Source organism: Equus asinus, chromosome 25 (genome assembly GCF_041296235.1).
Source record: "Equus asinus isolate D_3611 breed Donkey chromosome 25, EquAss-T2T_v2, whole genome shotgun sequence".
Classification (NCBI taxonomy): domain Eukaryota; kingdom Metazoa; phylum Chordata; class Mammalia; order Perissodactyla; family Equidae; genus Equus; species Equus asinus.
In genome coordinates, this window is record NC_091814.1 from 55,357,954 (window position 1) to 55,371,428 (window position 13,475).

Sequence of the window (13,475 nt, forward strand, 5' to 3'; positions counted from 1 at the left end):
AGTGCCCTTGCGGCTCCCCAGGGAATGAAGAGAGAATAGGAAATACAGAAAGAACAAACCGATTAATATTTTGAGTTAGAATCCTGCCCCACATGTGGCAATTGTGCTTCTGCCCCTCAGGAGTCTTCAGCCAGACCGCTCGAGGTCAACAGTCAACAGGGTGGTTCCCAGTGTCCAAGGGCACGTTGCTCTCTCAGTTAACTAATACAGGGTTTCTTGGGGTCAGAGTAGGGTGACAGATGCTGGGAGAAGCTGAGGCTTGGACTACCCTCTTCCCTTAGAGGATGCATAGACCTCCAGATCCCACCCCAGACCCACACGCTCTCGCAGGAGGGAAAGGAGCTGAGCGGTCGAGGGGAAACGCCCTATTACACACGCTGTGTTTGCGCTGGGCCTGGCTATTGACTCCAGGGGCCTTATCATTGGGTCCTCAGACTGGGCTGGGCAGGGCAGGTCTGAGAGTTACGGCGATTGAGTTCCCACTGCCCGGTGGCACAGAAGAAAGGAAGGCGCAAGGAAGGCCGCTGCCAAGCAAGGAAGAAGCTGCTGGTTGGGCCCGCAATGAAAAGGCTCGTTCTTTTGCTGCTTGTGCTCCTGGACCTGGGGCAGGCCCACGGACTACTCCACAGGTGAGGCTGTGTCCCCCGCACTGTGTGCAGCTGGGCAGTGCCCTGCCCTCATGCTTAGGGCTGCCCTGGGAGAGGAAAGCTGATGGGGAAATGAAGAGGAAAAGAACCTGAGAGCTTGGAAAAGGTTTACCAAGTGGCCACCTTGACTATGGCCTCAATCTCCAGCCTGTGACAAGCCATCCCTCTGCCTCCACCTTTGATGGAGCCGCTGCCCAAGGCCCCGGGAACTTCTCATGTTGGAAAGAGCAGGAACCTGCAGCTGTGGCTTGTAGCTCAAATGACCTGAGTACTTACCCAAGGGACCGACCATGGCTGCCCCCAGGAGTTTTTCTGTCCCTTTAAATCAGCCCCTCATGGGGTTCGTGGAAAATTGAAGGCTATGCCACATCTCCCATTTTCCTACAAGATCTCAAAGAGCCCATCTTCAGGAGGGATGGCCGTTTCCCATCTCAGATTCTCAGAGTCTGCAGGGCCAGAGACAAGACTGGACAGGCTGGGGGTGGAAAGGGTGCCGACTGACCAAAAACCCTGGCACACGGCCTTGCACATCCCCTCCTGTAATTCCTGAGTTAACCTCTGGAAAAATGGGGTGAGCAGGGGGAAGAGTCAGAGAGAGGCAGACGTGTGCCTCCTCCTCACATCAGGCTTTGTCCTCAGGGTGCCGCTCAGGAGGCATCCGTCCCTCCGGAAGAAACTGAGGGCACGGGGCCAGCTCTCCGAGTTCTGGAAATCCCAGAATTTGGACATGATCCAGTTCACTGAGACCTGCACGATGGACCAGAGTGCCAACGAGCCCCTCATCAACTACCTGGACGTGAGGCCTCCTGGGGCGGGGACTAGGGGGCGGGGAGAGGGGAGGAAGGCTCAGCCCGGGGCACGGCCAGTGTCAGGCCAGCAGCACTGAAGGCCGGCGGTGTGGATTTCTCCTCTGGGATGACCCACGTGGACTGGTCCCCTGGGTCCCCGTGGACTTGGCGGAGCAAGCCGTGGTGTGCCCGAGTGTGTAGAGGTCTGTGGGGGAGGAAAGGGCACGCATACCAAATGGAAGGGCACTGCTTCTGCTCTCAGCTGTGTGGTCTTGGGCAAATGACTGAACCTCTCCCAGCCCCCATTCCCTGATGGCAGAACAGAGGCATTTCTGCCTCCTCTGCCTTGTTCACAACGGTACTATGACAATCAGGATACCGAAAGTGAACACTACCGAAGCCCAGGGGCCTTGACCTGATTTCCTCCCTCATGGCCCTGCCTCTGCTCCTTCTACCTTTTATTGCCATCTTCCAGGCTCTGTAAGCTGCAGTCTGTGCTAGCCTGGGCCCCCGGGTGAGCACCCTTAGCCCTCCCCCCACCGCCCACACTCTGCTCCCTTCCCTCCCTAACTTGTAGATGGAGTACTTTGGCACCATCTCCATTGGCTCCCCACCGCAGAACTTCACTGTCATCTTTGACACAGGCTCCTCCAACCTCTGGGTCCCCTCTGTGTACTGCACCAGTTCAGCTTGCAGTAAGTGAGGCCAGGAGCCCTAGCGGGAAAGGCTGGAGGCCAGTCATGGGAGCCAGGGCCTGGCACTCTGTGGGAGGGGAGCTTGGGCTCCAGAAACTGGCCATCCTTGTCGCACCAGCCTCCCCTCTCCTCCTCTGAGTTTCCCTGAGACTGCCTGCAGCGGACACAGGGCTGGGCCAGGGAGAGAGCTAAAATCTGACTGCTATCCAAGTTAGCAATTTCCATGCTAACCAGGATTAACAGGGGGAAACTCAGCCATCAAAAATACAAATCTTAGAATACACAATGACTCACTCCCCTTGCAACACTCAAAAGAATGCAGGGGAAAGTTCCATTCTGATGGCTATTTCTGGGCGGGAGCAGGTTCTGGTGCAGACTGTTCACTTACTTCAAGGAGGCTTGGTGGCCTACCTCCCAGCGTACCAGAGGTGGGGCTGCTGGGGCACAAGGCGTGGGTGAGTCCATTTGGCCAGAGGTAACTCAGAGGTCTTCATGAAGACTGGAAAAGGAAGCGCTAAGGAAAGGTGTCTCAGTCAGTGCAGGACAAGTTCTGGAGACAGAACGTCTCAGGAAAGGTGATGACTAGGTGTCCATGGCTGGGCAAGGAGTTGAGAGTAATTTCCTTGGATGGCAATTGTTTACTCCTGAGTTTCTTCTGGAGGCCAGGCTCTGACCGACACTGGTTGGCAGAGACTGCCACTGGCGCCTGATATGTGGCACTTATCTTGGTATGCCTCATGAGGTCACTGCAGGCGGTCACGCTTGCCCAGGAACAACTGTTTGATCCTCAGTTAGGCCACCACATGTGGCTGGAGAGGAATGTGGCAGCCCACTGAGAGGGCCGTGATCTACCTCCAGAGGCCCCCACCAGTGCTGGGAGTTGAGGGAAGAGACCCTGCATGTCTGGGTGTCAGGGTGGGGATGAAGGCAGCGAGCCGATGGCCTAGGCGTGAACAGCATCCTTGCTTTCCAGAGACACACACCAGGTTCTACCCTTCCCAGTCCAACACATACAGCATGGTGGGGAGTCAGTTCTCCATCCAGTATGGGACCGGGAGCTTGTCTGGAATCATTGGAGCCGACCGAGTCTCTGTAAGTACAATTCCTTCATTTTTCCTTTCTTGGTCAGAAACGTGGGAGACAGAATATTGTTTGGAGCTCTTAGCAGAGCAGTTTCAGATCCGCGATAGGAAGAGGTAGAAACAAAGAGCTGGCTTCTAGGGCAAGGGGAAGGCCTGGTAGTGCTCCCTGCCTGAGATGGCGGCAGTGCGTCAGTCTGCTCAGTGTGCAGTCCTGGGGAAGCGGGAAGGGGAACTCCCGCAGGGAAATGGAGCGCAGGGCTGAGATCCTGGTGTTGGGGTTCCCAGCTGGATCTCCTGGCCTGGGGAGCAGAGGAAACAACTCCAGACCTCCATCTTGAAGGATAAAGAAGTCCAAGCCAGGGGTAAGGTGGGAACTCAGTTACAGAAATAATGTGACAAAGGAGGAGGTGGGGGCTGATCCCGGAGACAAGGCAGAATCCCAATTGTCAAAACAAAGGCCCAAGGTCAGTACCAGACTCAGTGCTGAGCTCGTGAGCGTCTCCTTACACTCCCTCTCACCGAAGGTCCTCTGGGTCCCAGAACTGTGGGAACCCAACCAATATGGGGACAGAGAACCAGGGAGCCCTGGTCCTGCCCCTCTAGGTTTATGGGCAGCAGGACACGCCCAGGCCTTTGGGGAAATAGAGGCTGACCCTCTCCTGATGAGTATTGTTCCAGTTCTGGTGTGGTCCTGAGGCCAGCAGGGCCCAGGCTCCATCAACATCTCTTCAAAGTGGGTGGCATAGGACACATTATTGAGCAAAAAAATGTCAGGAGAAAAACACACACCATCTCTGCAGAAATATCACATACAGATAAAACAATACACTGTGGTCTCTATTAGAACATATGGATAAGTACAAATATCTATTTAAAAGGCTACATCTCAGACTGATCATCACAATCACCTCAAAGCAGAGAAGGGCCTGAGACTGGCTGGAGAGAGGAATTGTAGCCTTTAGCTTCTCGCTCACCTGCTGGCTCACCTGGGTGGTGCAGGGCAGCCAAGCCCACAGCCACTCCAGTTGCAGTTGGTTCCTCCTTCAGGTTTCCTAGCTCCCAGGCCAGCTGCACGTTTAACTCTGGGACAACCAGTGTCAGCTTGTGCTTCAGACACCCCCATCCTTGAGGCTTAGAGACAGTGAGAGAACAATATGGGTTCCAGTCCACCCTCAACCTCGAAGTTCCAATTCACCCTCCTCTCCCACTTGACATCTGTCTTCCCTTCCTGACTCCAAGACTTTCGACTCCAGGCTGCAGCAGCAGGACAGAAGCAGCATCCGAACCTTTACTGTCCACCCAGCGCCTGCAGTCGCATGGAGTCCGATATCTGGAATAGAGTTCTATTCATATACAGCCCCTAATGGCTCTCCTTCTCTTGCCAAACCCCAACTGATACACATAATGAAGACGTGGCATGCTAAACTTTGCGCATGCAGCCACTGCAGTCCTTGAGGGACAATGATAGCCTGGGGGTGCATATATGAGAAAAACCAAAAGTCAATGATCTCACCGTCTATTTCAAGCAACAAATAAACAACAAGACAGCATGCAAACCACAAATAAATCAAACCCAAAGAAAGTGGAAGGAAGGAAATAATACATACAAGAATAGGACATCAATGAAATAGAAAAGTCACACAATAGTGAAAGTCAATAAAGCCAGGAATTAACTCCCTACAAAGATTAATAAAATCGGTAAACTCCTAGCAACCTAATCAGGAAGAAAGAAAGAAAATACAACTTAACAATATTAGCAATGAGAAATGATAGATTACTAGAGACCCTGTAGACATTAAAATGATAGTAAGAGGACAACAAGAATAATTTATTTAAGCAAATTTAAATTTTTAAATTTGACAATTATTTAAAAATTGGCAAATGCCTTGAGAAATACAGTGTGCCAAAACTGGCACAAGAAAAAAATGAGAAACTATGACTACTCTAATACCTATTTAAATATTGACTCCATTATTAAAAACCTTTCCACAAGAAAACTCCAGGCCCAGGTAGCCTCGTGGTAAATCCTTCCAAACATTTAAGGAAGAAATAGCACCAACCCTGCACAAACTCTTCCACGTAACTGATAAAGAAAGAACGCTTCAGAGCTCACTTTATGAGGCCAGAATAATTTAGCAACAAACTTGAAAAGGACATTATAAGAAATGAAAATTACAGACCAACCTCTTTCTCATGAATGTAGATGCAAAAGTTTTAAACAAAATATTAGCAAATAAAATCCTGTGATTGTAAAAGGAGAAGGCATCCCAAGAGTAATTTTTTCAAAGAATTTATCACCTGAGAAAATAGAAGGAGAGAATCATATAATCATCTCGATTGATAAAATTCAACATCTATTTTTGACTTAAGAAATACTCATAAGACCTAGGATTTAGGGTAACTTCCTTCATCTGATAGAGATTATCTACGGAGAAGCTCACAGCAAACTCCATACTTAACTGCAAATGGCTAAGAGCCTGCCTCCTCCCTGAGACGAGAGTGAGAGGAGGATGCCCACTCTCGGGCCAGTGGGGCAAGAAGAGAGAAATCAGGGCGTTCAGATTTCAGAGGAAGACACAACACTGTCATTATCTACATAGGACAAGATTACGTGTGTAGAAAATCCAAAAAATATCTGCAGACAAACTCCTGGGATTAGGAAGTGAATTGAGCAAAGTTGCTAAGACTTTGCTCAGACGTATGTTCATCCAACAGAAATATGTACACATGTTCGCCAAAAGTCATGGATAAGCGGCACTATTAGCAAAAGTCAAAAACAGGAAATAACCCAAATATCCATCAGTGGTAGAATGGATGAATAGTGACGCTATATGCATACCATGGAATCCTAATGAACAAAGTGAAATAGCATGCAGTAAGCCTCATGTTGAGTGACAGAGCCAGATACAAAAGACTTCACACCGTATGATTCCATTTATGTTAAATTCAAAAATAGGCAAAGTCAGTAAACACTGTTAGAAGTCAGGAGGCTGGTTACCCTGGAGGAGGAGTGTGGTGATTGGCAGGGCGCACGAAGGGGCTTCTCGGGGGTTGTCATGTCCTGTTTCTGGGTTTGGGAGCTTGCTTGCATGGGTGTGTACAGTCTGTGAAAACTCCTTGAAATGTACACTTACGATTTCTGTATTATATGTCAATAAAAAAAGTTACTATAAAAAAATTAAGTGGGAATACGGCAAAAATCATTGTCCCCATTTAATCAAGGAAAGTTGAGTAGGAGAAGAATTAGCTTCAGAACAGAGGGAGAATCCAGGAACCGGAGACCCTTTGCCAAACGTCTCCCATGCGACTTTCCTTTGGGCTTTCTCCCTTCAGGTGGAAGGACTGACTGTGGTCGGCCAGCAATTTGGAGAGAGTGTCACAGAGCCCGGCCAGACCTTTGTGGACGCGGAGTTTGATGGAATTCTGGGCCTGGGTTACCCGTCCTTGGCTGTCGGAGGGGTAACTCCGGTGTTCGACAACATGATGGCCCAGAACCTGGTGGACGTACCCATGTTTTCTGTCTACATGAGCAGGTGAGGCCCGTCCAGCCTGCCCGCTTAAGGTCTGTTATGACCACGGGGAGACAAGACGGTGCAGCCGAAAGAGCACTGGACTTAGCAGTCACAACACCGGGGTTGGATCTCTTGCTTGGCCTGTGACCAGCTGTGTGATCTTGGGCAAAACTCTTAACCTCTCTGAATGTTGAGGAAATGGGTTTGCCTCATAAAGTCGTTGTGAAAAGCACTTTGTAAACTGTACCACACTGGGCTAATTTAAGGAATGCCTGGAATGGGCTGTACATTTATGCAGTGAATAAATACTTCTCAAGCCCCTGTTATGTGCTGAGCATGCTGTAAGTGAAACAAGAAAGACCGTCCCTGCCTTCTAGAAGCTTAATTCCAGGGGCGGAGGCAGGAAAGGTGTTAAAAGCTAAGCTGACGATAAAGTAGTTGCACGTTAACAGATAGATAAACAAACTGTGGTGTGTACGCACAGTAGAACATTATTCAGCCTCGAAAGGGAGGGAGACTCTAACACATGCTGCACACGGGTGAACCTTGAGAGGTGAAACAAGCCTGTCACAAAAGGACAAGTACTGTCTGATTTCCCTCAGGCGAGGCCCCTAGAGCAGTCAAGTCCACAGAGACAGAAAGAAGAATGGGGGAGGGCCAGGGGAGTCGTTGAATGGGTACAGAGTTTTGGTTTTACAGGGTAAAAACATTCCGGAGACTGGTTGCACAGCAATGTGGATATACTTACACGATTGAACTGTACGCTTAAAAATGGTTGAGACGGTAAATTTTATGTGTGTTTTACCAATTGATACAATTAAAAAACAGTCGCATGCTGTAGTTGGAAAAGGTCCAGAGGCTCGCCTGCCTCTGGGCACCCTGGCCTTGGGGCCTGGGAGGCATCTCACCCTCCTCCCCACACAGGAAGGAGCTTTCTTACCTTTCTGACTCCTTCCCATTGAGGCTTGGTCTGAGCTTATCCTGTGTCAGCATAAGCCCGTTTCCCTTGTTCTCCTCTCCCACGTGGAGAGTCTTGAATTTCCTCCATCAAACTGCTTCCTGTCCAGCGTGGCTGCAGTGGGACCAGGCCTGCGTGAGTGAGGAAGAGGGCAGGTTGTCTGGCCCCCTCCCCCTCCGCTGTCACGGCTTCCTGCTCCCTTCACACCTGGAAAGACATGAGTTGAGATGGGAACCAGCAAAGCCATTGCAGTCAGATTGACCTGGATTCAAGTCCTACCGCTTCCGTTCCTTCAGCTCCCCAAGCCTCAGTTTCCTCAAATGGACACTAGGTTGATGTGAGAATTAAGCGAGATCAGGCAGGTGAAATTCCAGCCAGTGCCTTTCATAAAGCCATCAACAAACGTTAGTTCTTCCCCTCAGCTCTCTAAAACTGCTGTCCTCAGATGCCCACAGACATCCGTCCCCTTTACCCTCTTGCCTTGCAGTGCCCCACATTTTGTATTTTTCTGATCTTTTTCTTCCGAAAATGAATCAGTTTTATGTCCTATTTACCCGGAATCCTGTTAGGTGCCAGAACACAATCCAAGAAATCAACACCATTGAAAATTAATAAATATTCAAGGTCTAGTAAGTCATGTTGGGCTCCAATTCGCTTCTTTGCCTTAACACAAAGGAGTGAAGAATGTGGGAACTCCTGGCGTGGCCACAACGCGGTGGGAAGATGCTTGGGGGAGAGGTGTCCGTGGGGGCATCTCAAGTCCCTCGGGGTGCACACACTCAGGGCGGCCCGGCCTCGGTTCTGCGTGAGTGCTGCAGGAGCAGACCTGGAGCCCTCCCCACCTCCCCAGCCCTTTTAGCTCAGAAGCAGGAGGACACGTGCACGTGGTTGAACAGAGCTGTTTCTATCCTTTTGCCCAAAAAGGCCCAGACTAATCAACTTGCGCTCAACGGGAGCCCTGGTCTCAAAGCCCAGGCTGCCATTTCCACCTACCCAGGGACTTGGTGTGAGTGCCCAGATCCAGGAGCAGGGTCCTGGCTGAGGCTCGTCCCTGTTTTCCAGTGGCCCTTCCTTGACAATCAGCCTTTGTTTCCATGTAGTGACCCAGAAGGCGGTGCGGGGAGTGAACTGATTTTCGGAGGCTATGACCACTCCCATTTCTCTGGGAGTCTGAACTGGGTCCCGGTCACCAAGCAAGGCTACTGGCAGATTGCCCTGGACGCGTGAGTACCCTCCACAACGTAGTTATGGTCTGAGGCAAGGACACGAAACAGGCACAGCTCCAGCAGGACGAACTGAATCGACCGGAATGAAACTGCTGGTGGCTGGCAGCCGATGCGGGGGCTCCCCGAGTGAGGCCAGAAGAGGGGAGCCGCGGAGCCGGGCAGGAAGGGCCTCGGCAACTGGGGCGGCAGGCTGACGCGCCACTTCCTTCCTTGGAGGTGTGGTGCGCCTCCAATTCGACAGACAGTAAACTCGGTCAACATTAATTAACACCCAAGGCAAGGGCTCAGTGACATGGGGGTGCAAAAGTGAACTGGACTCAGATTTTGCCTTCACAAAGCACGTACAGAAAATGAGACATACACACAAACTACTGGCACGTAGAGTGGAAGGTGGTCAGGGCTCCATGAGATGTGGCATCAAAGTGGCCCAGCAGACAGGGCAAGGCAGCTTCCTCCTGAAGAACTCCTCAAGGCTTGCTTGGAGGGATGGCCCTCACTGAGCTTGACATATATACACAGAGAGAGACATGGAGCGCTGGGGGAAGTGGGACTAGGTGCCTGCCACATAGCCAGCACTGTGCTAGACAGGCAGGAATTCAAAGAAACGTAGTTCGAGTTTCAATTCAGCCAAGAAGTTCCTGCAAGGAGCCAGGCATGGACTAGGCGCTAGGGAGACGAATGCAAAAGATGCTCCGGTTCACTGTCTGCCGGGGGTTTTCAGACGGCAGGGACTCACCCATTTATGGGTCATGGCATCATTTTAGGAGACCGTGACCTATATTTTAATGAAATGGAATAAAATGGAAAATATCAGAGTGCACTTCACATATTAAAGTGAAGCGTTGTTTCACGAAATTTTTAGTTTTTGTATGTGTGTGTATATACTGGGTGAAGAATTGAATGTATTTCTTGCTGTGGATCTCAGTCAAGAAAAACCTGAGAAACATTCATGGTGAGAGAGACCAAAATGGAAATCATGAATGTGCTGGCACATGTCAGATGTCCCAGCAGAGAGTGGGAGCTGCTGGGCGCTGGGAGGAAGAGGAGCGGGAGATGCGGGGGCTGACGCGTGCCCTTTGCCTGCAGAATCCAGGTGGGCGGCACCGTGATGTTCTGCTCCCAGGGCTGCCAGGCCATTGTGGACACAGGGACCTCCCTCATCACAGGCCCCCCGGACAAGATCAAGCAGCTGCAGGAGGCCATTGGGGCACAGCCCATGGATGGAGAAGTGAGTGGCTGCCCGAGTGGGGAGAGCATGGGAGCAGGGGAGCCAGGCCTCCTCCTGGAGGATGGGAGGCCTCTAAATGGATCCTCTGTGCTGTGTTTTAGTATGCTGTGGAGTGTGTCAACCTCAATGTCATGCCGGATGTCACCTTCACCATCAATGGAGTTCCCTACACTCTCCAACCAACTGCCTACACCCTGCTGGTGAGAACTGTTTCCTAATTCTGCAAGTCACAGGGCCTCCCAGACACACCGGCCACTTCCCCTTTTCAACAGTCGCCTGCACTCAGACTGCATGGACCCTGAGCCCCCTCCCATCTTATCCTGCACTGACGTGGCGGCGTTCCCTCTGGGAGGGACGCAGCTGCCTGTGTGGGCCGCTTGTCTCTAATTCCCTGTAGCGCCACGAAGCAGAAGCGAACCTTGGACAAGCCATTTAGTGAGGTTTTCTGACATCGTCACGTAGGACTTTTCAACTGACAAAGTTTAATCCTCTCAACCATAGAGTCAGACTGGGATGTTATCATCCCATTTGACAGATGAGGATGTTGAGACTCAGAGAGGTAAATGATTCCAGGTGCTTGGGGGGGCGGACGCAGAATAAGGTTATAGCTCTTCTAACATTCAAATTCACATTCTCCTCAAATAGGAAAACGCCTTGTTGCAGTAGATTTGTAAGTTTGGAGGGCGAGGGAGAAAGGGAACTCCTAGGTGTTATGGAAATGCGCGATCACCTCACACCACATGTGGCCGGATTTTCAATATCGCAGTTCTCTGGCAGCGCCCTTGAACGCACTAACTTTGACCAAGAGTCACGTCCAGCATCAGGGTGACTGCGCCAGAATGGAGGCACGGAGGTGGAGGCCGAGGGCGATGGAATTTACCTACCCCCACACCTTGCTCTCCATTAACTCCTCCCAAAGCCACCAAACAGGAACAGACAACGCAAGTGAAAACAAGAGTTTTGCTTTAAAACACAGCTTCATGTCAAGTCCCCTACAAAGAAATTCTGGAGCTGCCGCTGTGACAGCACTCCGAGGACAGGCTAGCCATTTCACCTGGGCCAATGCACCAGTCTGTACACCCTCCACCAGCCCAGCACCTACACTCTCCCACCTTCACCCTCTGTGAGTCCTGCTCACCCCACACCCTTCCCTGTGCCCCATATGGTGCCGTTGCCCTTTTCTGCCAACAGATTTCATCAGCGCCACCTCAATTCATCAAGAATGCTGTAAGGACTTTGCATTTTTACCCCCGTCTCTCAAGAATGCTCTTTAAGCCCTCCACAAATTTTCCTGGCAACCTCAGATTTCATATGGCTGTTGGAAAGACCATGCCTGCCTGTTAGAGCCCAAGTTGGCCAAACTAAAACATGAGGTTGCGGGAACTTACACTTTTCTCACAATGATGCCTACTTGCCTTACGCCTAAAAGGAGCCACTCAAATGACTCTTCCCAGAATATCAACAAGAAAATAGCAGTGGCCAGCCACTTATAGAGCAATTTCTCTCCCCTAAAAAGTTAAGTTGAACTTCTCTAGAAACTAAAGAAACCAGAATTTAAGCCAAGATCTTCTAATGCCAAACCTATTGCTCTTCTAGCCTTGCAACAAGATCAGTTTCCCCAGTAGTAAAATGGTGATGGGGGATGGGAGTGTATAAAAGATGAACAATTCTCAAAATTGTAGAACTCAGAAGCCTAGGTAGACATATATGAAATAGTGCAAACACGTTGTTGAGCAGACAGGTAGAAGTGTATAAAGTGGGAGGAAAAACCAATTAGCTAAAATTGTGAAGCAGCTGTCCAAGGCAATTTGATGTAGCCACCACCACCACACAGTACAGCCTCTAGGCAGCACTACTTCCTTCTTACTCTCTATGTAACTTACATTCTTCTTTCCAACCCCAGGACTTTGTGGATGGAATGCAGTTTTGCAGCAGTGGCTTTCAAGGTCTTGACATCCAGCCTCCAGCTGGGCCCCTCTGGATCCTGGGTGATGTCTTCATTAGACAATTTTACTCGGTCTTTGACCGTGGGAATAACCTTGTGGGGCTGGCCCCAGCAGTCCCCTAAGTAGGGGCCTTGTGTCTGTGCCTGCCTGCCTGACACCCCTTGGGAACCCAGCTGGGTCTGTTAGATTGGGGCCTTCCTCACAGCTGTCAAGTAGTCATTTTCAATCAGATAGGGTTGTCCCAGAGCTGCAGCTTGAACTAGGACCAAACAGAGCCTAAGAACACACACACACTCACACATACACACCCCCTCCACCACCACCATGATGGAAGCATTAAGTTGAATGTCCACACCTTTGATGGCTTTTGGCTGACCTTCTATGATGGAAATCCCCAAACGCACGCACAAACAGAGATTTTAGCACAGTAAGTCCCTGCGCTCTCCGCCCGGCTGCAGAACCCGCCTGCACGTGGCCGGGCCTGTTTTATCTGCTCCACCACCACTCCTCTCTCCAGCCCCACGTACCCGGATTATTCTGAAGCAAATCCTTAGCATCACCTCACAAATCATCACGTCAAGGATTTATCCATAAATCCTTCTAATATTCTTAAATGTGCAGTCAGTGTTTGAATGTTCTCTATTATAAATGTTTGGTAGTTTTTACAGTTCACTTATTCGTATCAGGATTCAAACAAAGTCCACAAATTGCATTTATTTGAGATGTCTCTTATGTCTTTTTCCATCTGTAGTGTTTACGACATTCTGAATTTTGCTGGTTGAAATCCAGAGGTGTCGGGTACGGTGGTTCTCTGAGCCAGCTTTCCGGTGAAATGGTCATTAGATCCAGAAGCCTGGTTTTGTGGCAGGAATACTTCACAGATGGTGCTGGTGCATCCCATTGTGCCCCATTAGGAGGCAGCTGGTGCCTGGGGCCTCTCTGTTCATCGAGTTAGGACTAGGGACTGGGTTCTGGGGCTGTCAGCCTCATCCATCCATGAATGACAAACTTCCCTTCAGGGTTTGACCTAAAGATTTCAGCAGCCATTGATGACCATTGCTTAGATCCACACTCTCATTAGGGGTTGCAAAACAGGGATTTTTCTAATTCTATTTTTCCTTCTGTATTTGTTACCTGGAATTACCCTATAAAAAATAACTCTTTCAGGGCCAGCCTAGTGGAACAGCGGTTAAGTTCACACACTCTGCTGTGGCAGCCTGGGGTTTGCCAGCTCAGATCCCAGGTGTGGACCTACGCACTGCTTGGCAAGCCATGCTGCGGCGGGCGTCCCATATACAAAGTAGAGGAAGATGGGCAGAGATGTTAGCTCAGGGCCAGTCTTCCTCAGCAAAAAGAGGAGGATTGGCGGCAGATGTTAACTTAGGGCTAATCT

The 13,475-nt window shown here is 50.3% G+C and overlaps 1 protein-coding gene across 1 annotated transcript; it reads left to right on the forward strand.

The window, feature by feature from the left end:
- Positions 1-444: 444 nt before the first annotated feature.
- On the forward strand, positions 445-12,798 carry CTSE (cathepsin E). Its single transcript, XM_014829180.3, has 9 exons — positions 445-629; positions 1,287-1,443; positions 2,013-2,130; positions 3,104-3,222; positions 6,546-6,745; positions 8,783-8,905; positions 9,995-10,136; positions 10,238-10,336; positions 12,040-12,798. The coding sequence occupies exons 1-9, from the start codon at positions 562-564 to the stop codon at positions 12,202-12,204; spliced, it is 1,191 nt and encodes a 396-aa protein (XP_014684666.1). The 5' UTR covers positions 445-561; the 3' UTR covers positions 12,205-12,798.
- The last annotated feature ends 677 nt before the right edge of the window (positions 12,799-13,475 follow it).

Coding starts and splice junctions, on each gene's coding strand:
- CTSE (XM_014829180.3), top strand. CDS start 562: ATGAAAAGGCTCGTTCTTTTGCTGCTTGTGCTCCTGGACCTGGGGCAG. Junction 6,746..8,782: donor TTTTCTGTCTACATGAGCAG/GTGAGGCCCGTC, acceptor GTTTCCATGTAG/TGACCCAGAAGGCGGTGCGG. Junction 10,337..12,039: donor CAACTGCCTACACCCTGCTG/GTGAGAACTGTT, acceptor TTCCAACCCCAG/GACTTTGTGGATGGAATGCA.